Source organism: Chamaea fasciata, unplaced genomic scaffold (assembly GCF_029207755.1).
Source record: "Chamaea fasciata isolate MVZ Bird 193981 ecotype frontalis unplaced genomic scaffold, bChaFas1.0.hap1 SCAF_7, whole genome shotgun sequence".
NCBI lineage: Eukaryota > Metazoa > Chordata > Aves > Passeriformes > Sylviidae > Chamaea > Chamaea fasciata.
The window spans coordinates 1796452-1813069 of NW_027094092.1; the positions used below are offsets into that span (position 1 = coordinate 1796452).

The 16618-nt window shown below is 40.5% G+C and overlaps 1 protein-coding gene across 3 annotated transcripts in view; it reads right to left on the bottom strand.

Annotated features, from left to right (window-relative positions):
- Window positions 1-1169: 1169 nt before the first annotated feature.
- The window catches only part of PARVA (parvin alpha), a 63031-nt gene continuing 47582 nt past the window's right edge, over window positions 1170-16618 (bottom strand). For all 3 annotated transcript variants that reach the window (XM_066187198.1, XM_066187199.1, XM_066187201.1), the window contains exons 7-13: window positions 14522-14580; window positions 13655-13674; window positions 12349-12410; window positions 11609-11677; window positions 10231-10332; window positions 9382-9454; window positions 1170-6041 (exon numbers count right to left, since the gene is read on the bottom strand). In XM_066187198.1, coding sequence (XP_066043295.1) covers window positions 5965-6041; window positions 9382-9454; window positions 10231-10332; window positions 11609-11677; window positions 12349-12410; window positions 13655-13674; window positions 14522-14580 — 462 coding nt within the window. In that variant the 3' untranslated portion in view covers window positions 1170-5964. The remainder of the gene's footprint in view (window positions 6042-9381; window positions 9455-10230; window positions 10333-11608; window positions 11678-12348; window positions 12411-13654; window positions 13675-14521; window positions 14581-16618) is intronic.

The following is a 16618-nucleotide window of genomic DNA, read 5'->3' on the forward strand; positions in this document are numbered from 1 at the left end:
TCCCCCAGATCCTTTTCCACCTTTTCAACAGCCTAATCACCAGCTACGCTCCCTCTTCTGCTCTCCTCCTGTCCCAGTTAACGTGGAGTTAACCCTTCACACTGAGTCGCAACTTCAGCTTAGGCATCGACAGTGCCCCTCCAACAATAGTAAAAACACCGTTTCACCTTCATTTCATACTGCAGGATTCAAAAATGGAGGAGGAATAACTCCCACGGCTGCAGAAGGGTATTAAACCCAGATCTTTTGCTTCCTGTGTGAGCGGCAATGAAAAGATTGAGGCAGCCAGCCCGTGACCTTTGTGCTGTACTGAGGAAGAGCAAGTCTACTTGCTCTTCAGGACAAAACCCACAAAATTCAGGATAAAAGCTCCAAGTGCCCATGGTGAGGGTTAAGAATGTGGCTCCTAAGCAGGCAGAATTGCTTCTATCCAGCCCTGAGCAGCAGACTGGGATTGAAGAGCGGCATTAAAACTCACCCTGTCTTTAGTGCTCCCCGTTGATTAGGCAGCTCTGCTTGGTGGTTTGAGCTTTACAAGCAGAGCTAAAGATCAAACACCTGCTTCTGGATTCAGGCCAGTAATTCAGTGGCTATAAATGTCGATCTGGAGCACTTTAGATGCCTATATTTTGGACTGGTTCCAAGCTCTGCACTGAAGCTCCTGTATTAAAGGGTCACAACAAAACCAAGTCTATAAAAAAAAAAAAAATAGATCTCAAAATCTTCCTAAACGCAATTATTTTCTGACACGGACAATATCATTTCGATTTTACTGTTTTGCTAGCATTTTGTTAGATCCGAAATGAACAAAATTACTCTAGAGAACTGCACTATGTGCAGCTGGGATATCCCCACTGAAGTGCTCAGCACTGCGATGTTAAAAGTAAAGGTGTACTTTGCTACTTCGAGTCAAAGACGGCATTTTCCTGACCTGCTGCTGTTAATCATTTCAAACACATGTTTACATGATTGCTTTTGCCAACCCACGTTCAGCTGTCACCAGCCCCCACAGAACATAATAATAAACACCTTGCACTCCCACAAAGGGGTTCCTGGAAAAGGGCTGAGTGCATGGAGAGGTCTGGAAGTTTCGAGAACACAAAACACGCAGCTTCCCTAAATTTTTTTGTCAGACAGCTCATCCTTCCACCCAACAACAACATGCAGTGTCGATTTTCAGGTGCAAGTTTTATTGTGGATCATAACAAAAAGTTTCAGAAAAAGCACAGGAAAAAAAAATCAGCAAGAGTGTGTCTTTTACTTACAGAGTACGTATATTCTGTGAAAGCTACTAACTGCAGTTGAAGGCAATGCAGCTTAACTTAAACTAATAATTATTTTCAGATACATGTTTAGCAATTTTTAATTTTTTTTTTCTCGGTTAATTTGATATTGAAATTGAAGACCAAATGTTTCAATGACTCTAGAATTGTTGCAGAGTGCGTGGTACTAAATTGTTAGACAGAAAAGAAGATCTCATTATTGCAGAAAGAAAGTCGAAAGTCACACAAAATATTTTCAGAATACATAAAATTAGCCCTTGTAAAGGTCGACGACTCAAAACCTCTTTGGAAAATCTGTGGATGCTGAGGTATGCCTAATTTTAAAATTTTGCTGATGCTATCTCAGCTTTTCGTGTGACAAATCAAAATAAAATATCTTATGCAAACTAATTGTAACTTTTTACAAAGGATTTCTTCAGTCTGTAACTGTACTTTGACTAAAGAGAAAGCCCACACTAATTCTTACAATAAAATGACAGAAGTCTGCTCGGTAACAGTGTAAAAATCTTGCAAGAGGTCTTCAAGGCACTGTTTTCCCTTTGGATGCTTGGCCATTCATGAAGGTTGTTTTGAGAGGAGGACAACAATAACAAAAACTAGACCTAAAGCTGGCATCTAGTGTATTAAATATCATATATATCTTTCTCTAATGAAATAAACCTCTAAAAGCCATTCTGCCTTACAACACTGTGGCTTGCAGTAAGGTGTCTGCTAAATTAATCTGAAACTTGAGTTTAAAACCATACTTCCCGAATAAAAAGTAAGAACAAAAGTCAACCAAGCAGCATTTACCTCAATCATCACGGTCTGCTTGAATGCAACCATTCCCCAGCACTGCAGCCCTCTGGGAAAGAGAGGCCCTGGTGATTTCCTGCCTCTTGGTCCACAATTCACTGAAGTAGATTAGGAACTTAGCCAGCTCCTCCTGGTCCACTTGAATTCCTGAGCTATGGAGCTGCAAGGGCTGCCACCCTCTGTGACATGGAGATACTCCTGACTAGGAAATGTAAAGAACTGGACATTCTGCAGTCAGCTCATTTAATAGGACGCTTGGTTCGTCTGGACTCCATCAGAAACAGAGAGCAATCCAATTCTGGGCTTTACGAGCGTGTCTTGGGTACAACTACGCAAAGGTTCCTTTTTATAGGACTTGTCCTTTATGGCAAATAACAGCCAGCCAGCTGAGAAAAGAAATCTGAAAGGAGCTGACCTCAAGATATTAGGATTTTAGGTAATTATTTTGACACCACCTTATTGACACGCTACGAAAAACCTGTGGCTCCTCTTTAAAAAAAAAAAAAAAAAACCAACAAAAAACCAACGCAAACAATTAGTTTTGAAAGAGCGTGCCAGGATCCATCAACAGGGAAAGGATGCTCATCTCCAGCCACAAAAGAAACCTAGATACCGCATTGCTGGGTGCAATGGATGAATCAGAAGTCACAGAAAACAGTTCTTTTGGTGGTTCCACAACGCCCCAGCAGCAGCAATGTTTACTGCTTGTTTCCTACCCAAGGCAGACCAAGAATTGGTCAGTTTTCAGTGGGCCCAGCTGCCTGCGGGCCTTCGTGTGACCCAACACAACAGACAGGTCTGGTGGGTGCGATCCAAACGCCCCCACGAGATCTGCAGGCAGGGCCTTGGATTTACCCTACCTGCCTTTGGGATCCAAAGTGCTGAGACACCAATCTTGAGACCACAGGCTCTCTCTGGGACCACTAGAGGAACTGGCCTCCCCAGGGGGCTGCTAAATCCATCGATTTGGGTCCACCTAAAGTAGTTTGAAGCAATTATAGATAAACCTGGTATTGACTAAAATTTAAACAACTCCTATCTTGATATAATCAGTGAGAAGAATTCTGATTTCAGCAGTACGTCAGGGTGAACTGCTGTGTATCAAGAATAAAAGAAACGTTGGTGTGGCAGAATTTGGCCCAGATAACTTTCCCCTTCCCTGAAGGAAAGGGCTGGCCTACATCAACTGCTGAAAAGCAAGCTGTCTACAGTAGTGTTCTATATTTCTCTTACATTTTGAATCAAAGCAATAAATATTAGATATAATCTCTATATTAGATTTCGTATTTATCTGATAGCTATTTAAATCTACACTGTCAAAAAATATAAGTAGTGACCCACTCCTACATGGCAGCACATACTATTCGTGTGTAAGTGTTAAAACTGTCACATGGATCTGTATTTACACAGGACACTGTTGTTTATATAGCAGATTTTAATTTACATAAATTCTTACCATAGGATAGATAAATGTGGAAAGGTTGGCTATTCTTCAAATGTTTTTACGGTTCTGCATAATTGCATTTCAGCATGAGGATTTAATAATTCTGTCTCATTTTATGTTTTATAAGAATGGAAATGGAGTCTGAAAGATAAATCTCCAATAGTGTTATACCAATGTAGCACAAGAAACACTTATTTGCAAGTCCGGGCAAAGAAAACAGTTTCACTGTTCACTTTACATATATAAGTGTCCTCTTTAAAGAGAGTGCACTCCTGAAAACAAAGGCAATCAAAGTCTTTTGGCACTGTTGAAATGTAAAAGTGTTGCAGCTGAGCATGGTCTGCAGAAAAAACATCATTCATTTTTTTATTAGCTCTTACAGTTACTACTAGGTGTGTAAATGAAGAACTTGCACGTTAAACATTAAAAGAAGCTGGAATTGCTGCTGATATGTACACGAGAAGTTGTGTCTCGGTTTGCTCAAAAAATGTTTGGTTAATTCCTATTGTTTAGATTCTCAGATATTAAAGATATAATGAAAACATTCGTTTTCACTGAGGTCCAAATGTCCAGCTATTTCTCCCTGTAAAGGGCAAATAACTGCTGTTTTCTGTACCTCTAGTTTCAGAAACTCAGCTAAAAACACACAGATAAGAATATATTTTCTTAAAGATATTTAGAGTGCTTATTACAATCAGATAATTTCTGAGATCAGAGAACATCCAGCTACTGTCCTTTGAATTGAGTACTGACTTTCCCTTGAAAAAGTTCGTATTATTTCTCAGAAAAATAAATTCGTAGCCCCCCCATCAGAAGTCAGTATCACCTTACTACTAAACATCAGTTGGTGCTTAGCAAAGACCAGAAAATAATTGCTGGAGTTCCCTCTGTGCTAATGTACTGGAAAGCTCTACATAAAAGAGAAAAGGGAAAAAAAAAACCCCTGGAAAATGGAGAACTATGTAATTCTTTACATCATGGGTAACGTACAGCTGTTATTGACTGCTCCTGCCAGCCCTGCCTTTCTCCTGACGAACGATTCAACAACTGACACATCGCTCTTCCTCTGACCTGAGCCAGTTCTGCCACAATTGGATGGCTGTTAACGAGCCTCCTTCCTGCACTAAGCTGTCCCAAGATTTCTGAAGAGTTATCTAGGAATTTCAGCCTGAGGAATTTTTTTCCTGACTGCGTAAGCCAGGATCCCAAGAATTTGTGGTTGCGATGGAACGCTTGGTTTCGGAAGTGATCCAGGCAGGCTCTACCAGCTTCCTCTGGAAGCATAACTGGTGCTCGGTACCAGCCTAAAGGGAAGAATTAACTCCCATTTCCCTATTGTGTCTTTGTTAAAGCTAAAAACAAACAGATAACAGCTTATAATTGGTGGTAATTAAATTTTTTTAAAAAAAAATCTTTGTAGCCGTGTAAAATCACCAAAGAACTTTGCACTGTAATGGAATCTTTGCAGATGGAAGAAGTTTTGAACATTTCTAGAAAATGAATCTTATTTTTTTGTGTTGAACATTATGCAGCAACATACATTCATCATAAAATCAACCAAAGGGGAAATTCTAAATTATATTAAGCAATCAATCTAAACTTACAATCTGATAATCCTGTGATTAAACTGCCAAAATAAGAACAAGCCATTCTTCTACTTTCTAATATTATGCAGTAATACAAATATTATAAAAAAGCTGTATTATACTGGTGCGTCTTCTTGAAAAGCGTTCTTTGCAAAAAAGATCTCTGCCTTGAACAAAAACAAGTGACAAGCTGCAAAGTGTGGTTCTGCAGAATGCTCCGTAGCACATATTGAAGCAGAGTATCACATTATAGTAAGCCTGAAGGAATGCGTAGCCACTTCAGTTTGTACCCATAAAATTAAAGCCTAATAATGGCACTGGAACTATATATTCACCAGGTTAAGTTTCTTCTTTTTAGCTGTCATGTGAACAAGTGTGTTTAACTGTTTCTCCCCATGCACATTCCTCACAATTAGAATGGAACTGTCTTATCATGGATAGCAAATATTCTTCCCTTTCCCAGATTAAAAAAAAGATATATGTAAAAAAAAAAAAATAAAGCACTCAGTACAGAATATTCCTATGATTGGCTCCGAAGGCTGATTTGAATTCAACTTAGTAAAGTTTCTTTTCATTGTTGCTTCACCCCTTAAAAACAGTGTGAAGACAACAGTGACACGAATTCTCCCAGACTATACCCAGATACCTTCCCCCAACCTTTTTTTTTTTTTGTTTATATTAGTTTTAAATCTACTATGAAAAGTAGTAGTGCCAGAATAATCAACTAATAATCAAAAATTCTTCAGGTAAATGGTTTAGTTGCTTTTAGGATAGAGATGCAGAGGAATACCGATGAAAGATATGCTAGTCATGATGTTTTCTGTGTTAACACTCCTTCGTGACCCACATCAATTCTTCACTCCACGTTCCTGTATTTGGAAAACAAATTGTACAGTACTCTCAGTGTAGACTTCAAGTCACAGTTCACAATATCTAGAAAAAAGACAAGGGAAAACAAATTAGTAACTTCATTACCTCCAAATGTTTTCCAGGAAAAAAAGTGCCCATTCTCTACTCCTTTCCCTTGCTCAGTTAATACCCATGAACATTAGATCACAAGGACAGCAAAAAAAGAGTAGAAATATCAATAAAACACAGTTTTTCAAACTGGCAACTCCAAACTTGGTGTTTTAACCACTTCCAGTTAGGGATACAAATAGCTACTGCTGCTGATGTTGAAATGTAACCAAGCTCAGATGCTCCTGAGTCCAAGTATGCCCAGGATTACACATACTTATATGACCCCATCTTCAGTCAGATGTGGCTGGAAAGTAAGGATTTTGAAAAAAAGTCATCAGGCAGTAACCAATGGAACCTTCCTCTTACGTAAGAATTGTAGGACTTGGCACATTCCGGGCTGCAACATCTTTTACTAGGCCTGATTTCAACAAGATAGCTAGAGGCAAGTTGAAATTTTCCAGAGGATCTAAAGAAGCTAGGTGTACAAGTGCTCCTTGAACAAACATCTGAAAATTCTTTGAGTTAGCTGACATTCATGGCTGAATCAGTCCTCAGAAACGCAACATCTAAAGTAAAGGATTTATATGCAACAGAAAGCTAATGAATACCTTCTGTTTCAAAGAGCAGTTCTTGAGAAAGTCAATATTATTTCACAAGAAATCTATAAAACAAACTGACAAGTACTACTGCGGCAGTCTACACTAGTTTTTTTAGTCAATCTCAAACAGGGATTCAGAACTGCCCTCAGAAAGAGCAGAGTGGAATTAGAACCATCCTACCTCTTTCTGCATAGGAACTCAAATTCCTAACTGTGGTTCTTGGAATTGGCCAAAACCTCCAAGGAAACCCAGTAAACGGTGTACTGTCATCATCAGAGTTTAGCCATTATATTTATCTAACATTGATCCTTCTCACAGATTGCGAAGGGGTCACACTTCAAATAATCAATCCAATCGAACCGATGCATGGTGTCCCAAAGTATGTCAACTAAAGACATTGAATTTAAATCCATGGACAAAGGATGGAAACACCCTAGCCTAGATTTTAGGCTGTGCCTCTACATGGTCATGTAACCAGAGCCAGCACGGGTTTGTGGCTTGTTATTAATCAGAGGAAAAATGCTTGGTATAAAACGAAGAGGAAATGCCAAAAGCTGCAGGAAGGGTGCATGGCCCCCACAACATCCCACTGCAATCTGCAGTACTGTTTGCATGTAACATTGGAAGTTTCCTCCTTCAGGCCAGCAGCAAGGTGCAGAACTAATTTTTTTTTTTTCCAAATACGGAACTTCTGCTATTAAAGAAGTAACTTTGTTAGGTCATTGCAAAGACACCACCACAAAAAAAGATACCGCCACCACAACAGAATTCCACAGAAGGGCTCAAAGTAAAAGAAGCACGCTCCCAGAGAAAGATGGGCTATTTCCATTGCTACACGGGCTTGACCAACACATGTAACATTTTACTGGTTGCAAGTTTCTGAAAGAGAGACTTGAGTTTGGCTTTGATGTACGCATTGCAAGGAGTAATCTGAAAAAGCTCAAACTGCAAATGAATTCGTTATAGACTCAGCAGATTAATGTTCCGGCCATTTTTAAAGTAAAAGGTCACAGAAAGCTTTTTAAGACCTTTTCAATTATATTGCAAATAACCCAAATAAACTGTTGACCCCATGAAAATCATTGGTTTCCATACTCATTTATTTAACTGCATTCTTTTTTTTTTTTTTCCACTAAATATGTTTTTCATATTGTAAAGCACTTTTCAGCATATTTTTTCCTCAAGAACCTCAAAGAAACAGCGTAGGAATTCAAAGAGTATTTAGTGTACACATTTAGGGTAAGATCCTTTTCAATACTCTTTTGCTCACTGGAAATTTTAAGTATGGGCATTGTGCCCAACGTAACAACACATAAAACAGATGTGTTTTTCCATTCACATTGGGCAGGAAGTTTCATATTAAGCATTTCAATAATTGCACAAGAAATGTCTTATATATGCTGAAATATCCTTATGGCTTGATTTATACTGGAAAAATTAGCTGTCCCCTAGAGCAATAAATACCTGAAAAATTAAATGCCATAAGAATTTTAAACCTCCATGGGGAGTAAGGGATCACAGATACTCTGTGTTTTACTTGGATCCCTCGATTTCACTGTTTCCCCCTTCTCACTTTGACTGTTTCAGACATAAAGGCTTGTGATACACTCACCAGTGGTTTAGTTAAGCATGACTGTGGATAAGAGTTCAAGCAATCAAAAGAAGTGAAAAAGACAGACTGGGCAGGTCCAGATTTAATGCACAGGCTCGATCCTGAGATGCATTATTTCGTGTGTGTGCATGTCTCTGTGCCTGTTATACCCTGCAAGTTGGGAGGGATGGAAAAATCCTGAATGGAGCAGAACCTGATTCAGCAACGAGTGCCTGAATCTCCAGGGAATTCTGACTGCTAGAAGCAACACTCTGACATTAGCTTATGTCAGCTCCTCAGGGAACAGCACTCCAGTACTGTGGCAGGAAAAGACTGTGAGCACCACAGGATATAAGTCTGAAATTGGTCTTGAAAAGACACAGCTATGTTGGTTATTACAGCAGGTAACCAGCAGGAGCCCAGATATCATTCCTGGTGGCAAGAGTGGAGGAGAAGCAGCACGCCCAGCTCCTGCATGGTAAGAAGTGGTAACTTCCCACAGGAGGAGCTACAAGCAATACCCGTTAACCTGGTGAATCAAGGGCTCTGTCTCCAGCCTGAAAAGCTGGATTTAAACACTGTATGTATATGAACAAAGAGGAACGGAGTCCTGATGCTCCTAAAGTCAGCAGCAAAACCTCTATCCTCCCTGAAGCACATTCTACTGTCAGTCCCCAACTCTACATCTGATTTAAATATGCATTATTAGGTCCTGCGTTCAAAGGCACGCATGTTAACATGGGAAATTCTTCTTCCACGACATCTCTTTCGTGAAAAATCTTATGAATTACTGGAATACTCCAGGTTTCGTGTGAAAACGTGAGGTGGAGGAAAATGGAGCAAGCGGAGCAATTCCCATCTGTCAGTGACACCAATCAGAACTGTGCTCTCGTTCTTTCAGGGAACATTGGAGTATTACTATATATGTTTGGCCAATGAAGAAAGGAAGCACTGCAACATTGGAAAAAGTGCATTCAAAATACAGAGTTCCTTGGGCACTACAAAATGCACCTTGCCTTTTCCTGTGGGATTAACTTAACCTTCATTTAGCCGCAGCATGACCTTGTAAGATCTGGATCCAACAAGCATTTTTAAGGAGATACAAAAAAGGTGGAATAGGTACCTTCTGGTCTTGGCTTCGGTTTTTCCAATCCACCATCCTGCATGAGCTCAAATGCAAAGGATACGTTGACGACCTGGCAATACAACAAAGGCAGTCACTCTTGTGAACTCTGTACAGCGCAAATGGTCAAGACAAGACATATTTAAAGTTGTAGGCCCAGATATTCAGAAGGAAAAAAATGGTCAGGGCTCTGTATATCTGGTCCTTGGAATCCAGACAATCCATTGTTTTGCTGTTTCTGGGTGATGGTGGTTGCAGAAAGATAAAGGCAATTGAAAGTTAACATGAACTAACATAACCCTTAATAAAATTACTTACAAGTAAGCACAGCCCACCTCCTACAAGTTCAAAAATTGGAACATGAGCGCCCCTGAAGCGCTCTTGTCTTGAACAGACAGATGAATTGCCTGGATAGCTACAGACACTGATGTCATGTTGGTCTTGAATTGACACATTGTACATGTATGCCTCTATGCTTCCAAAACCCATTAAACCTTTCCAATGTCAAATTCTTGGATTTTGGACACACAAAAAATCAGTTCTGTCATCAGTGCTTGTGTGTAATACTATATACATTAACGAACAGTAGGTCTCGTTCAATGACAGCACCACACAATGGCTGCCAAAATCTGCTAATACTTGCTAACCACCCCACCATTAATGTAATTTTCTGTTTTATTCCAGCTAAGTATTAATACTGATTTTTAAAAATACTTGGAAATGGTTACCAGTATGGTTCTTTCTTGATTTCAGCTATGAGCATCAAACTTCTGCAGAAAAGTTTGTTATCCTTCTACAACTAGACATATTTAAATGTTTGTTTTTAACAGAAAAATGAAATCTACTTACCTTTTGTTCAAAACTATCGGGAGTCAAGAAAAAGCTGTGCAGGGGAACAAAATAACCTTCCAGGAGACCCATTAGCAGGACTAAGTACACTCCATCTGCAAACTGTGAAAAAAAAAAAAAAGTTCCTGAGTAAATTCTCCGAAAAATATCTCACTGCTTTTCTTATTGGAAGTTGGGAGGGAAGTTGGGGTACTGGAACAGGATTGCCCAGAGAAGTGGATGCCCTACCCCTGGTATTGACCAAGGCTGGATGGGGCTCTGAGCAACCTGGTGGAAGGTGTCCCTGCAGCAGGATGGAACTGGATGATCTTTAAGGTCCCTTCCAACTCAAACCATTCCATGTTTCCGTGATTTTGTCACAGGCCTCTCACTCCTACCCCAGTGGCATCAGGTCTATTAGCAACCCATCACCTTCCTGAGGCAGGTGATTCTCTTTCAACTGATGGAAATACAATCTCTCATCTTAGGGAGTGCTGTTTCAGATAAATGCTTAAGGAGTTTCTTGGTACATTTGAATGTTTTCCCCCAAAGCAAACAATGCAATAGGCAGAAATAGGGAATGCCCTTTGGAAAGCCTTTACACAGGACTTCCATCTAAATCTTAATTTTACCCTTGAAAAAAACCTCAATCAGATTGGTGGGTGTTTAAATAAAGCAGAGCTTCTTAATACCATGAATCAAGACATAAAATAAAGCCTGACCTGAAGACACCTGGGGTTTTTTGACAGTGCAGATCCCATCCCTTCCTGCCTGACCCCGTAATTTTCCTATGATAACTGCTGCAATTGTTCACATGGGGAGGTATTAGTACAGCAGGATTAAGCTTTTCTTTTTAGCTTCTTTTCAGCCAATTTAGCAGCTGAGAACAAGAAAGAAGAGCACGCAGCACATTATTTCTGTGGTGCAATCAAGCCTGCGGCCCAGCTGTACAGCTGCCTGTGCACTTGAGCGGCTTTGCTCTCGAGAATCCCCCCAGCTCCCCCTGAATGGAGGCATTGTGATCCCGTGGGGCTGCATGCTTGTGCAAAGGTAGGCAGGAAACAACTGCTCAGCCTGGCTCTGGAGCAGACCAAGTGCACAGAATTCCTTTCCTTCCTGACCAAAACAAGCAGCTCCTCCTTACAGCACTCGGCAGCACCCAGAAGGTAGCATTTGGTAATTCGTTTTTATGCCAATGGAAGTACAAAACTGTTTTAGGCGCCCTATTGCTGGGGGTCTTCTTCGTTCAAATACGTTCAGAAATGAAGGGTTTCCTGCTGAAATAACATCTTACAGCTCATTCAGTAACAATTCAGTGAAGTTTCTGGATAAAGCTGAGGGCATGGGCGTAACATAGTGCAACTACCTCTCCCCTTTAAGAAAGGCTGGAAAATTCTACCTGCGTGTCCAGTTCAGTCACCTCCAAATTCAATTTATTCAGATGCTTGTTCACAAAGGTGATGAGAGTCTGAAATGTGAAAACAGTGCAATGAAGGCCTGTTCAGCAGGGCAGCGGTTCAACACCAGCAGTATGAACTCCACCCAGAAGAGAATCTGCATGAGTGAAGAGACTGCCACACAATCCCCAAGTTTTGAAATTGAAATGTGACACTAACATTTGTTTTAAAATTATTTTTTACAAGAATGAAGAACAGAAATAAAATGAATGTGATCTACAGATATTAAAAAATACACTGTTAAAACACAGAAAACCCCCAAATTTTTAGCAGACTATGGGGAAGTGGGTAATTGGACTCCACCCAAATCTGACAGCAGCCAAAATACTCTAGGGTCAGACCTCTGGAAGCTGTAAACTAGATATCTCCTTGGCACCAGTACAGTTAATGTACCAGTTGGGTTCTACTCAACATACACTTTGTGAGGACTTTTCTGATGGAAACGTTGATAACTTTATGTTGTTCCGTGTTCCAAAGTTAAGTTCATGCTGCTAAACTTTAAATAAAATGTAACATTATAATGATGACTTTGTGTATTTAAGCATAAAGCTTAATTGTATTTAATGTATTCAAAGCATGCCAGCTATACATTATATCCACACACACCACATCCACACCATCTGATACACACAAGCACGCACAAGAGCACATTAGGTATTTTAAAAATAAAAAACCTTCCAACCTTTTTCACTACATTGAGCTTGTCTGGGGCATGGTCAAATAAAGTGTCGAATGCATCTCTCTCTGAAAAACATTCAGTGCCATTAACGTACTGAGCAGCAGTTGTTCCAGTGCAGAATAAACACTTACTGAGACACACATTCATTTGAGACAACACAGTCAGCAAAACGTTTCAATATAGTCTCTGTGTTCCAAGTACCAAGGAGTTTGCATACTTCTCTCTTGCTGCGAGCTGCTAGTAACTTCTTCTCCATTATTCACAAAAAAGCACCATTTTCAGGTAGGATTTGGATTACCTGAAGACCCTGTTTCTCAAAAACGAGCAAGGAATTGTGTCTTTCTGCATAAAATCTTAAACACCCAGATACAGACAGCCAAGTAACCAAATCATTTTCTGCAGAAGAACATCAGTTTACACTAGTCACTACATCTACAAAAGAAGATTTGCCCCATGGACCACTGACTGCATTATTAAGCATCTCAAGCAGGTTTGTGATTACACACCTGCAACACAACCTTTTGTACAGACGTTTTGGGCCATTCTCAGATGCAATTTAGGGCACTATCGGCATGACAGCCAACCTAAGGTGGCACGGCCAGAGTGCTACTGCAGTTACCATCTGAAGAAAACAGAAAAATACACAAAAAGGCACCAGAGCCTTTTCTGAGCAATTTCTGTTTCAACCATCACCTGAATGACAGCAAATGACTCAACAAACATTCATATTCCTCAATTAAAAAAAGAAAAACCCCAAACAACAACAATCCAAAAGCTACAGTAGGTCCAAAGGCATTTGTAGAAGGCAGACTTTACACCAAGCAGGACTCAGGTGAGTGTTTTCTGTTGGCCATCCTCAATCCCGGCAGTGAGGCACAGGACCTTGCATGGCGTGCAGGCCTGCTGAATAATGACTCCACATCTTTAAAGAATAAGTGGGTAATGGATGTAGAATATCAACATTCACCAGCTGGTTCATGATAAGACACCGTTTAATATTATGCTGGGGACTCATGGCCATTAATACCACTGCAGTAATGTTCTGGAAGTTAAACCACAAAGCACAGGCAAATTAACATGTGCTGAAAAGTAATGAAATGTGTTTTAAAGATGGTCAGAGTGATTTTAATGTGTTTTTGGGTTTTTTTCCCCCTTTCTGTTAACTGCCACAACAGCCTGTGGTGCATATTTGCCAGGGCAACTTGAAATCCTCTCCTTTCTTGCCATTTGATCAAAGTGACCACCCATTGCAGGACTCATGTACACTCTGGCTGCCTCAGGAAAAGAGACAATAATCAAATGAACTCACCATGCCGTCCTGATAATGCCCTGTGGGGGGGAAAAAAAAAAAAAAGGAAAAGAACAAAACAGTTACATATAATTCACTTGCAGATACTGTGCTGCAAAAACACCCCAGCACACATGGTGAGATCCTCAGCTCGGTGAATAAGGGAGTAAATAAATTCATGGAATCAGGAGGATTCTGTGAATAACTCCACCAAGTTACTCCAGCTGAGGATCTGGGTTAGTCTGGAGTCTGTCAGTATAATATCTCTTGGCTTCACCAAAGTCTCACAGGAGGCCAGATCTCACACTCCTTGCTTTGAACCAAATCAGCACACCTTGCCTGAGTGAAGAAGGCTTTTTCATGTCCATTTTGTGAAAACTTTTCCCTCTGCTTTGAAGATGCATCTACCACATTATCTACAATAGAAATCCAGCCCAAAAAAAGGCTTGGCCTGGGTTCCTAAGGACTGCAGAATTTTACTCCAGTTGATCCTTCATGTAACTCTCACACATAAATCCATACAGATTAATAATAATGCAGCTTCTCTCCATTCAATTAGAGACTAGGATATTCTACGACTGTTCTCTTTTGGTTTGCGATAGCTTTTCTGTTATAAAATGCTCAGTGAAATAGCTCATACAGGGCTTACTACCACCATTTTACACATGCAAAGTCCTGCTTTTTTTCCCCACCTCTCTATTTCCTCCCCCTTTTGTATTTTTAGATGCTTGTTTGCAGCTCTTGAAAAGGCTAAAATACAGTCACTGGCTGATGCATCATCTTCCCTGGAACCCCAATACTGCAATCTAAATATCAGCAAATGTTTGAATTTCTGAGACACATCTGTGTTCAATTACTGAACTGCTGGCAAATGTGGTGTTGACATACTCAGTGTTACCAGTTATTTCCTCTTGGATTTGTCGAGACTGGAGGATTCCTTCTCGTTTCTGGAAAAAGGAAAAAAAGTGACATTTTTCTCAGTAATTTTAATGCTTAGGGTACAGTAAAAATTTCTGATCCACCAGCATAATTTGATAAGAAACCTGCAGAATAAGAACTTTTCGTCCACAGCTTTTCAGTAATGTATTATTTTACCTCGCAAGAAATTCAGAGAACTCTTTTATGCATGAACAAGAAACCTGACACTCCACCTGTAGAAGGAAGTATTTCTTCTCCTTTCTCCATTGTTCTTAATTCACTTTTCTTTTAAAGGCCTCAATTCAGCGAGACTTTTGAAACACCCAAACACATATGTAAGTATTTTAGTGGAGGTATGTCTAGGTGAGCTGAATTAAGCCCTGTATTTCAAGGAACAGCTTGGCAGATGGTGCCCATGCTTCTCTTTTGCAAAAATCTTGCTCCCAGGCTATGTGTTCTTTCTGCCCTGTTCATACTCTTTTTTTTTTTTTTTTGCCTCAGTGTTTCCTTTCTCTGCAGACAAAGAGCTCTATTGGCTTCTGACAGGAACCAAAATGGAGCTTCCATTCACACTCCCATCCTGCTCCAGCAGTGACTCTGATGCTCTTCAGATGGGAGAAGCCCTTTGTTGCTGGTGCTGAGGGGCTTTTGGCCAGGGGCTGTGCCCAACGTGGCAGAAGCCAACTCCAACCGCTGCTGCTGCAGTCAGCTGCGAAATGAAGCACTTGAGGAGTTTGACATTGTTTCAGTTTGCTGATCACACTCATCTGGGGCCGGTGTAAATACCACACATATGTTTTGCTTCTCTTCGTGTTCTCTCTGTCAATTCCGTTCGCTGGTATGACCAAAAATTCGCAGCACAGAGAGAAGAGTCGGGCAAATGCTGACAACTCCATTTAAAGTCTAGACATTAGGCAATTACTTGTGATTCTTTACCCCCTGTCATACAAGGAAATGAGAAAAATAGATTTATGCTGGCCCTAGACTTGCCTTCTCTGTGGAAAAGAGAAAAGGAGAATAACCTTTTAGAAAAGTCCTTCATAGCATGTGAATTGGGGCTGCTGCTTTTCCCAGCCTTGGAGAAGACAGCACATCCCCACCTGAGGCAGTCCTCAGTGTGGGATGTTCTGGAGGATCGAGCCAGGCTTTTCTATTCCTTCTACACTGTATCACTAAAATATATCAAGAAATATATTTATTTCTGCAAGAAAAGCTGAACATGGCCCTCTGGGTCACCCCAGACTGGGACCTGGAGTAATGTGAACTGTCCTTTCAGCTAGATGACAATTTCAGGGGTGTTCCGTGATTAATTTTTAAGTCTTCTTTTTAAGTATCTTGCAAATGGTAAAAAATGCATTCAGGGAGGACCAGGGAGCACTTAAAAGACAGAGGAGAGTCCAGGGTGTCACATACTGGACAAGGGGGCACAGAACAGCTGCAGAGGCACTGCCTGTCACAGTCTGAAGAAAAATGACATTGTTTAGGGCTATCTCCACCTCCAGCCTGTGCAGACAGCAGTAAGTGCTGTCTCCAGTACTAACTGAAGTAGCTTCAAGTTACAATCCAGTTCATGCTAACTCAACCTGGAATTCCACTCTGTTTGGTATTTTTGTTTATTTTTCCTTTGCTGCAGGGTGAAAGGAAACTTTTATTTCCTCCTCATGATGTCTCTGACATGCCATTGATGCCTTATGCAGCAAGAGGCCTGCTGCTCTCATCTCCTAGAGGGGTTGAGCATCACAGCAATGCCATCTGTGGTTTTCAGTGAACAGAGTGGGAATATGGGAGCAGAAAAAGGTTTCTAAGGCTCTACACCTTCTCTCTGCAAGCACACAAAACCTGCCTGAAATACACTCCAGCACAGACATTAAAAATATTTCCCTTTTTGCTAAACTTCGGCAAATATATTAGAATTTGAAAAAAAATAAATCTGCACCTTAATCTTGTTGACAATCACAAGAAAAACAAAACCAAAAAACCCCAAAATGATCCCAAGCCCTTGTTTTGTGTCTGGCACCTGACCACTAGCATTGCTGGGATTTCCACACTGTCAAATGCAACGTGCAT